At 47.2% G+C, this 11258-nt stretch overlaps 1 protein-coding gene across 1 annotated transcript in view; it reads right to left on the reverse strand.

The window, feature by feature from the left end:
• Positions 1-9268, reverse strand: part of LOC116082329 (fructose-1,6-bisphosphatase 1) — a 24629-nt gene extending 15361 nt beyond the window's left edge. Inside the window, exon 1 of the mRNA XM_031359218.1 lies at positions 8867-9268. Coding sequence (XP_031215078.1) covers positions 8867-9036 — 170 coding nt within the window. The 5' untranslated portion in view covers positions 9037-9268. The remainder of the gene's footprint in view (positions 1-8866) is intronic.
• Between the last annotated feature and the right edge of the window lie 1990 nt (positions 9269-11258).

The following is an 11258-nucleotide window of genomic DNA, read 5'->3' on the forward strand; positions in this document are numbered from 1 at the left end:
GGGGGGGGAGGTTGGAGGTAAGAATGGAAATGGACTGGAGGCATCTCTGCGACTAGCTGGCAGCCTGGGACTGGAGAGTCTATTGGGGGGGGTAGCTGAAATTCCTACCAGAAGTGGATATAGACTGAAGTGGCCACCTCCTGTAGCCAAGCAGGACTTCCAGAGGAGGGAGAGGGACAGCAATCCACCCACAAAACCTTCAACCCAAAATCTGTCTTGCCTACAAGATGTGCAGGGATAAAGATGGAGCAAAGACTGAGGGAACGGCCAACCAGTGACTACCCCAACTTGAGACCCATCCCATGTGACAGAGCCAACCCCTGACACTATTAATGGTCCTCTGCTATGCTTGCAGACAGAAGCCTAGCATAACTGCCTTCTGAAAGGCTTCATCCAACAGCGGATGGAAACAGATGCAGAGGCCCAAAGCCAAATATCAGGCAGAGCTCAGGGAGTCTTGTACAAGACTGAGGAATAGAAATGAGCAAGTTGCAGGGGTCAAGGACACCACAAGAAGACTTGCAGAGTCAACTAACCTGGGCCAATGGGGGCTCACAGAGACTAAACCAACAACCAGGGAACTGGACATAGCTCCCCTACACATTTGTAGCAAATGTGCTGCTTGGTGTTCATTTAGGACCTCTAACAAGTGGAGTGGGGGCTGTCTTGGTCTCTGTTCCCTCCATGGGATCCCTTCCCCCTACCTAGACTGCATAGTTTAGAAGAGAATGTGTCTAGTCCTGCTAGAACTAGATGTCCCAAGGTGGAGTAGTACCCAGTTGGGGGTGGGGGCTCCCCCTTCTCTTAGAAGAGGAGGGAACAATGGCGGAGGTATTTGTAAGGGTGAGATTAGAAGGAGAGGTGGGAGGGGGTTGTGATAGGGATGTAAAGTAAATAAAAAATAAATTATTGGAAAAAGAAAGAAAATTATTTGTCACACATTTGGAGTTTATCTTCTCCACACAATTCCAGATCTGCACCCACACCCTCTCCTTTCAGAGTCTCTGCAGAGTGTTGGTCATCCTTCCTCGAGCATTGTAGGAGAAAGCAAGCAGCGGTCTCCACAGGTCTCGGAGCCTGTCTGACCTACTGAACCAGGAATTAGCTGTGACCTCTCAAGCTTCAGGCAGACTTCGGGAGGACTTGGGAGTGGGAGGGAGGGCCCTCCATGTTCTGCAGGGAGCTTCCACACCAGCATCCGTGAACAGGAGGGGATGTCACTAGCTGCCTTTGGTGGGATGAAGCCCCTTACACACCACTTGGCTCACTTTGGTTCTCTGGGACTAGATCAGGGTGGTAAATGAAGTTTTCCTGACCACAGAAGCTCTTCCTGAGGCCGGCTGCACCCTACCATAAATGATAGACACGTGAGCACAGAGAATGAAGATAGCTGTGCCGATGTGTCTAGGCTCAGCCCCTTCTGCAGCCCCCAGCATAACTCAAGTCAGTACCAGCAGCTTCCATGGGGCCATGGCTCCCTCTACTGCAGGGGAAGCTTGTCCTAATGGGAGTTGCTTCAGAAAAGAAAGGCAAAATCTCAAGCTGCTCTGCAGCTCTCTTTTGTTGTATCTCACAGGACAAACGTCAAAGCACAGTGGTTATGAAAGAGGAAATAGCTAGAGGCCTCCCTGGGAAGCAGTAGGCAGAACGCAAGAGGGTGGGGTGCCTGCCCAGGCCTGAGCACCACTGGCTAATGTGGGCAATAGAACGGAAATGCCCAACCCAGTCAAAGCCAACCTGCCTGCATACCGGAACCCTGAACCCTGAACCAGGGGTGCCAAGCTCATTAAATCTGCATTTCAGATGTGCGTGGATTATAGCTGGCATTCAAAGGTTTCAAACAAGGCCTGGGCATGTACTCAGCATGCTTTAGCTGAGTTTCTGAGTTCAAGCCCCAGGATACTTGCATATAGCCCACTCAAAGTTAGGACTCTGAGAAGATAACAGTAACCAACACAACACATGGACACATCTCTTTTGAAAGCTCTGTGTTGTGTCTTGACTGGCTGGGCCAGCCCAAGAAATACTCTCTGTGCAGGCTTCTTCCTGGGGAAGTGGCAATCTGCTTTGTTTCTGGTGAGATCGGGGCTTCAGGGGTGCAAGGTAAATTCTGAGGGAATTCAATTTACTAAAGGAACTGACCTTACACAGAACGGGCACACCTGAGAATCTACAGTTCTTGAGCCCGAACAACAGAGTATTTCCTTCAGTTCATATCCCTAACTTAGGGAACAAAACCAAAGTGCAGCACAGGAGGTGACATTCAAAGCTACAGGCTGGAACTCTAGATGACCAAGCTAATCCAATCCCAGCTCCACTGCATGCTTAGCAGCCCTGTTTAAGTCACATCACACCTCTGGTGTCTTGTCCTTCAACTGTAACATGGGGATACAGACATCAGCTTCATGGTACAGAGAGAGGGGGGACAATTAGTTGATAGGGGCCAAAGGCTCTAAATAATACCCCTGTTTAGACAGACATTTAAGAACTATTATCATCCTACTTCATCTCTGGTTCTGTCAACATTAGGACATCCATGCTAAGGAGCAGGTGAGGCCCTAGAAAAAAGTCAGTGGCACAAAGACCTGGGTTCAGATTCCCTATCTTCCTTCTACCAAGTATGTGATCCCTGTCAAATTTGTCTACAACTCCCTGGCTAAGCTCATCAATATAAACTTAGCCAGAAACGGGGAGCTTGACAGACCTGGTCTCCAGATGTCCCTTGGCATGTCTGACTCCCTAAAACGACAGCCAAGGTTGTGCTTAACAGATCCCCAGAGCATCTGCCAAACAAGTGTTTGTCAATGGGTGGGTGAGAGACCGGTTCTAAACCATTTTTGCAGACAGATTCTAAGAGGCCAGATGTGTGGCCAACCCAGGATTGTCATCCCAAGTAAATGGCATGAAGAAGAGAGCAGCTCCTGTGAGGTCCCGTGCCTTCACTGCGGCTCCATTGTAATCAGCTGCTCTTCAGCTCAAGCAGTTAGAGCCCAGGAAACGTGCCCTCAAGAGCCTTAGATCCCCAGAAACAGACATTCTCTTCCTGGACTCCATAGACTAAAACCAGCATTAAAAAGTGCTTTGTACCCAGGCGATGATGGCGCACGCCTTTAGTCCCAGCACTTGGGAGGCAGAGGCAGGCAGATTTCTGAGTTCGAGGTCAGCCTGGTCTACAGAGTGAGTTCCAGGACAGCCAGGGCTATACAGAGAAACCCTGTCTCGGAACCCTCCCTCCCCCAAAACAAGAAGTGCTTTGTAAATTTCATCTTTTACTTATACTGTCAAACTCAACATTTTACTCAAGCTTTTTTTCTTAATTTTTTTTTAATTTTAAGAATTATTTTATATATGTGAGCATACTGTAGCTATCTTCAGACATACCAGAAGAGAGCATCGATCCCATTACCGATGGTTATGAGCCACCATGTGGTTTCTGGGACTTGAACTCAGGTCCTCTGGAAGAGCAATCAGTGCTCTTAATCACTGAGCCATCTCTCCAGCCCTTTACTCAAGTTTTTAAAGATATAAACTATTTTAAATAATAGGAAATCGAATTGCTTAGAGTGTGAGTTAATTTGCTCAATATGTTTAAATCTTTTTGTTTTGTTTTTCGAGACAGGGTTTCTCTGTGCAGCCCTGGAACTCACTGTGTAGACCAGGTTGGCCCCGAACTCAGAAATCCACCTGCCTCTGCCTCCCAAGTGCTGGAATTAAAGGCGTGTGCCACCACACCCAGCTTTGTTTACATGTATACAACAAAATATGAACATATCTACAGCTCTTCCCCACATCCCCCAAATGATCCTTCTGACTTCTTCTTCTTCTTGTTATTATTATTATTATTATTATTATTATTATTATTACCATCTATTATTATTATTATTATTATTATTATTATTATTACTATTACCATCTAATCCAGTTAGTTCTGTGCTCATATGTTCACCGATGTGAAGCCATGCACTGGATCATGGGAATTTTACAGCCCACATTCTCCAAGTAAGAATAAGTGTCTCTCCCCTAGCAGATATCCATTGCTGACAGCTCCTCAGTGACGGGCAGGGCAGCGGATCTAGGCTGAATTTTGCTTGATCCTGTGTTGGGTCTTCTGGAGGGAACCACAGCTGCTGCAGGCTCATTATTCGATTCATGTCTGGACCGGTTCATTATTTGATACTATCTCATGTCTGGACCCTAGCTCTTCACAGCACTCCTTCCCATCCTCTGGAGCTTACATTCTGCTTGCCTTCTCTTTCAAGATTTTCCCTGAGCCTTGGAGGTAAGAGAATATAGATGCTCTCTCTGATCGGGACTGAGCACTCTCAGCAGTTTACCCAGGTCTGTATCTCTCCACAACTGCTCCAAAGAGAAGCTTCTTGGACCATGGCTGAGAGCACCCCAGGTCTGTCAGAGCCAGCAGTTGGGTTGTGGGTGGGAGGTATGTAGCCTAGGCTTGCTATATATTCCAGAGTAACCTCTAACTTCTGATCCCCCTGCCTCCATACTAGACAAGCACCTTACTCCTGAGCTTCCTTGAACAGCAAGAGTGAAACCAGGGCTGCCACGGCCCTATGAGACACTCTAGACTTTCCGATTGGCAGGCTATTTCCCTCCTTCGGGTGTCTATGCCAGAGCTGCCAGCAGTAGCATCTTTGGCAGCACACAAGTGGCCCACACTGGTTTTCAGAACACCCAACCAAGGACAACGGGAGAGAGATTATGGTTTAACTTATTCCTGAAGTCCTAGGTAAACCTACCTCTACCCTGTTATTCATTGATCCTGTGACAAAGGACCAACCATTCACTCGGTAGGGGAAAATCCTGGGGTTATTTGAGAAATACTTGGAAGAGGTGTCAGCCAAGCTCTTTCCAAGGTCACAAACTCAACCCTGTTCGTGCAGGCTGGAGACAGACAGATGCCAGGGTACGGGGCCAGTTCTGACCCTGCCCCGGAATGAGATTTACAGCGCACTCATGTCGTATGGTGCAGACAAACCAAGAAACAATGTGGGAATCTGCTGCTCTTCTCCGCAGTTTTGTGCCATAAATTCTGCCAACGTGCAGACAGGCATGAGCACACGTCAGCTGATGCGCAGTCCAAGCTTAGAGCTGGATTTCTTTATTGTTTCCCTCTGTCAAACAATGAAGAAGACCACATCTTTTAAAAAAAGAAATGTTTCTGGGAAGCTAGAGAGAGAGCTTGGTAATATGTTTGACACATGAGCAAAGCGTCTGAACTCAGTTCCTAGAACCCATGTTTTAAAAAGCAGAGCACGGTTGCATACAATTGTGATCTCGGTCCAGCGGAGGCAGAGACAGGCAGATCCCAGGTGCTCACTGGGCATCTTGCCTCACCTAACCAGTAAGTAAACCCCAGGCCAATGAGAAAGGCTGTCTCAACAAACAAGGCAGACAGCCTCTGAGAAACCGCAGCAAAGGTTTGGCCCTGACCGGCATGCAGGCACGCGCGCGCGCGCGCGCGCGCGCGCGCGCACACGCGCATGTGGGTGGCTGCAGAACCGAATGGAAGCGAAGCACAAACGAAACAGTTTACAGCAGAAATCGGTAAAAGTCTCCAGGAAAGCAATGAGAACATCTGGATGTGATTAGTAAGCTCCTTCATCTTCACAACTCTGAAGTGGAAGAGCAGCTGTCCTTACCTTACAATAGAAGAAGCTGAGGCTCTCAGACGCATCACCATCCACCCACCCATATCACCACCTAAATTAAATGGCAGCCCTGGGGATTTAAGCCTAGTTCCTTGTCTCTGAAGTGGGCTCTTGGGTTCTGCATCCCTCTGTTTTTCTAAACCCAGTCCTCATGTTCCCTTCCTCTTCCCCCTGCCTCGGGGCAATATGCCAAGGGGTCTAGATGCCCCCAGACTATGACTATTTATTTCTACAATAGCCTAAGTCAAGGCTTCCAAGATACCACATCCCCTCTCACTGCTCCCAAGCCTCTAAAAGAAGTCAACATTTCCTTGATTGCGTTCACAGTTTTGTATTGCCTCAGTCTTGGGCAGCATGATTCTACTCTCGTTTGTTAGACAGAACCAGCTCTTTGAAAGCAACCCTCATTGCCTTTGAGATCGAATGCACACCACACTCCTGCCATCTCCGCTACAAAAGCTTCGCTCCCTTCATCTTTTTCACCCATTTCCCACGTCTTCTCCCATTCTACACTCTTAGCCTTCCTTTCCCCAAGAACCTGACCTGGGCTGAATGAGATGCTGCCTCAAGATATATTATATATTTATACTATTATATCATTATATCAATCATATACTATATATCATACATCATTTAGTGTCACGTCATATGGAGCAGTGGAAATGACTACAGTGGCAACTGTGAGGTCGACTGAGGTAGAGCAGCAGCAGTGTGACCCATAGTTACACCTCTGCTGATCTCCCTGTGAGACAACAGGATTAAACCAGTCTTGGCGGGGTTCTTGCAGATCTTCAACCATCCCCTCCCTCTTGGTGAATGCTCTTCTAAGGCCGACTGGCAGCCATAATAAGCTCTTTACAGGCACACTGGCTCTCTATCCAACACATCAAAGCCCAAATGAGCCTAATTGAAAGGTCTGTCTTTGAGATCTCATCTGGCTCCTCGTGTTCCAACTGCATATCAACCTGTGAGTAATCAGATGCTTCCCTCAGCCGGCATCAACACCTACCTGCTCTACCACTGTAGTAGCCCTAATAGTGAGGACTTCCATGCCCACAAGCTACAGAGGGGTTCCATTACTCAGGAGATAGCAGCGGGTTAAAAGGAGGTGGTGGATAGTCACATCCTGCTGGCAGAGAATGTTCATTATATAGCTGGAGAAACACCTGGTAAGTATAGTGCCATATTATTTACTAGCTACATAGGAATGTATAAATGTATGTTCATATACACATTTACATGAGCATAAAAAAGTGTCTGAGAAGATAGCCAAGAAAAATTAACCATGGGTACCCCAGGAATTTGACCTGGGTGTGTGGGGGGGCTCGTTTTTCCTTCTTATCTTTTGAATGGCTTGCTGTTTTTGTCAGTGCAGCACCTTAAGGAATCTGGGATGACATTTTCAAAGCTGCGGCCATGACCATCTAGTCTAGTACACACTCTCTTCTGTTCCAAAATTAGCATCTTCTACCTAACCCCATTACCATTATCTGAGAGATGAGTTAAAAAGTGAGATTTCTTGAGGATGATTTGGGGTTTCTATGTCTCTCTGAGGTTGTGACAAGTACTGATGCATTTTTAAAATAATGTAAGAAATGGCAACTGTTGTTCTCACAAAGCCCCCAGTTCTGAGAGAGTTAAATCTTTGAGCTGTAAATGTAATATGGAGTATTTACCTGGACATTCTGGCTGAAAGGCTCCTTAGGGCTAAGAACAAAACAGTGAGGGACTCATCACCTCTAACATACCCGTCGCCAGCTTTCTCTAGCAAGGCCCAGCCCTGCTTGACATCTAAAAGTAAATGTCACCAGGTGTTTTATGCTTAAGGATTATTTCCACCAAGCCACATAGTAGAACCAGAGATTTTCAGAAATAAATGCATACATAGACAAATGCATACATAGGTCGCACTGTTGGAGGAACAAACATTTAAAAATCCATTTCAAAGGATTATATGTTCAAGTTAGCCTCAAAGGATTATATGTTCAAGTTAGCTACAAATCCTACATAGCAGTTCTGCATTGCTCGTAGGAAATACTTAAAAAGTATGATAAATGTTAAGAAAGTATACAGATAACTTGAGAACCTGGGTTCCATTCAGTTGTGTGAAAACCAGTTAGGTCCCAAACATGTGTTCAGGCCAGAACAAAGTACAAAAGTGTTTTGTAGTTTAAAACATGAAGGTGTTCTGAGACTCCATGTTTCTTCATTTGCTCCTACCTACAGTACAAACTGCAAACCATAGCATTAAAATCACCCACCATGCTAGGTGGTGTGCTTCAAGCCTTTAATCCCCACTTAGGAGGCAGAGGCAGGTAGATCTCTAAGTTTAAGGCCAGCCTGGTCTACTCACAGTGAGTTCCAAACAGTAGGAGCTGCATAGTGAGACCTTGTCTCTAACCCTAACCCTAATCCCTAGCATAGGAGGAGCTACATAGTGAAACCCTGTCTCAATAAATAAAATTCTTCTTCTTAATCATCACCATCAATCTACCACAGGGAACTTATTGGAAAAGCCTTTCTTATTGCTCCCAAAAGAGGGTCTGTATAAAAAGTCCCCAAATGGTTCAGGGAAAGGAGATCAGATCCTTGGCTTTATCAAAAGCAGTCTACTACTTCTGCTCTGTCTTTGAGCTCTTCAATAATTGGGCAAGAGCTGCTCCTAGCATTAATGCAAATAGGGAGAAGTTTTGGCGTTCAGGAGGTGAGTCCACAGCTGGCCCCAGAAAGAGGGAGCACCCGGAGTAACTGTGTGGGCAGCCTACATCGCTGAGCATCAGCTTCCTCCCAGACTGACAAATGATGGGATACTCTTTATGGGACTTGTCTAGGTTAAGGATGATACTGAATTAGAAACTGAATTCGGGACTGCAATTCCCAAAGAGAGTAACAGGAGTTAAAAGAGAAATGAGGTGCAAGATGCGGGCCGTAGTAGCACTTTCTCTCCCAGGCCCAGGTGGGCAGCTGATAAGTCATTCACTTTTACCATGAAGCTGGGAGGAGCAAAAAGGAGAGTTGAGACCAGAAGAGATCCGGCAGTTGTGCCCCAGAAGAAAGGGGAGTGACGGCTTGCTTGTAGCAGAGCAAGAGACCAGAATCTTAGGTGTCAGATGACCCCTGGCTACAAGCAGGGGTCCAGAGAAGCAGACCCCAGGCGCTCTAATGGACAAGACGCGGCAGCCAGAGGCCTAACTCACAGCTCTGCGATGCCTGCCTGGCGCACCGCTGACGAGATGGCTTTGATCGCGGTGCAGAGCGAATTCAGCAGCTGGGTCAACTCCCCCGTGCCCCGAGCTTTCCTGCCCTTCTCCGTGACGAAGCGGGTCACGGTGCTGATATCTGTTTCGAAGGGCCCACGGTCCACCATTGCTGCGGTCTGGCGCAGGTGCTGGCTAAAAGTGCAGGCAGGTGGAGCCCACAGGTGATAGTCACAGCGGGAGGACTGAAGGCCGTACAGCGTCTGCAGAAGCTCAATGAACTTGAGTCCTGGGGTAGTTTATAATCTCCAGGTCTCCGCCCCCTGTCCCAGGAAACACCCCCTTGCTCCTTTCCTCCACCAACGGCCGGTTCTGCACGCGGGCCAAGGTCCTCTTAGTCTCTCCTTCCCTCTGTTCCATGCACCCCCCCCCCAGATGCCACGCGGGCATCGCTACTTCCTCCTCGGTTGCCCCACCGCCCACCTTGCCTCTGGGCTACCTGCATGATGATCTCTTTCAATGTCCGCTATAACTTGCCAGAGAGGAAGGCATGATGGACTCCTCCTCCCGTTCCCCGCCCCCCACCAGTCCCACCCACCCACCTGCTTAAAATACAAAGCAAGTTCAGGGAGGTTGAGTAAATAGTTCAGGGAAAGCCAACGAACTTGAGCCCAAGGTGGCCTGGTTTCAGTTCCTACGCACTGCTTTCCCTAAACCATCACTGTCTCTTCTGACCCACCTCCTGGGAAATGGATTCTCCCATCCCCATCCACTCTGAATCCTTAATTGTTGCCGCAAAGTTTCTAGAGTTAACTGATGGGAACCTTGGTTTCCAAGTGTCTTCCACAGAGAATACTATTGCAGACACAAAAACTATTCTCTGAGATCAGGCAGTTCCGCAGCCAGCGTCCTTACCTGTTCCTATTCTAGCTGTCACAGTCATAGGCTGATTTGTAGAACAATTAATTACTGAGCAGGTAGTGTGCAGCAGAATACCTGCTTTCTTTGAGGCCAGAGCCCAAGGAGTACAAACTCCTGCCCTCCTTGAGTGTAGAGTTTAACAGACAGATAACAAAAAGAAACAAAAACAAACCATTGATCAGTTTACTACAGGAGCCACTTTGGCATCAGGGAATCATGAAAAGAGAAAGATAAATAGAGAATGCTGGGAAGAATAAACTGGGGTGTCAGGGAAAAGTTCACTGGGAAAGTAATATTTAAGCAAAAAGCTGAAGGATGTGAGTGAGGGAAGAGCCAGAGAGGACTTGTCTGTGGGACTGGTTAGCCAGTCAGGCTAGTGCAATCAGCTAGCACCAAGCTTATCAGAGACCATGTCTCAGAATAAGGTGGACAGTGGCCAACGAACAGCACCCAAAGCTCACATGTGTACCCGACAGGCACACTGACACCAGGAAAGAAAGGAGAACAGAGAGAGAAGGGTAATGTTATGACAGATTTCACAAACCAGAGCAAGACACTTATGGCTTCTAGTCATAGTGCTTGAAGAACCTCTGGAGGGTTTTAAGCTGGAAAGTGACAACTTGTTTTATTCTACATGATGTAGGAATAGACTGTAGAAGATCAAGAGCTGAAGCTGGGAGAGGTAGCAGCATGCCTTCCGTCTAGCCTGTTTGTGTCCCCTATCTGATGTATAAAGATTGCTACCAAACTACTTGTCAATCTCATCTATTCTTCATATGGGGTGGGCTTGAAGTTTCCTGCCCTGCCCTGCCCTGCCCTGGACCCACTGCCTCTTGGCATATCCTCCACTACCATCCCCCTTTTCTCAAATTCCTCTTCTTCACCTACCTGCCCCACCCTGTGCTCCAGTGACTCTTATTCTTAAGAAATTACCCTCTTGGGGGCTGGTGAGATAGCTAAGCAGGTAAGAGCACTGACTACTCTTCCAAAGGTCCTGAGTTCAAATCCCAGCAACCACATGGTGGCTCACAACCACCTGTAATGATATCTGACGCCCTCTTCTGGTGTGTCTGAAGTAGCTACAGTGTACTTATTTGTAATAATAAATAAATCTTTGGGCCAGAGCAAGCAGGGAGTGAGCCAGTGGGGCTGACTGGAGCAAGTAGAGGTCCTAACAGTCAATTCCCAACAACCAGATGAAGGCTCACAACTATCTGTACAGCTACAGTGTGTACTCATATACATAAAATAAATAAATCTTTTTTTAAAAAAAAAGAAATTACCCTCTCATCCCTGAAGACAATATTGAACAATCTGATGGTCACATCAGGGTGGGATGGAGGATGCTGGGCCATAATACAGTAGCAATAATGAGCTCAACAAAGAGATCTCTGAGGCTGAAATGACACTTCTAAGTTGGCTTCATTGGGGTGGTCAAGATGCTACACACCAGGCTCACATGTCATCCTTA

Source organism: Mastomys coucha, unplaced genomic scaffold (genome assembly GCF_008632895.1).
Source record: "Mastomys coucha isolate ucsf_1 unplaced genomic scaffold, UCSF_Mcou_1 pScaffold7, whole genome shotgun sequence".
Classification (NCBI taxonomy): Eukaryota; Metazoa; Chordata; class Mammalia; order Rodentia; family Muridae; genus Mastomys; species Mastomys coucha.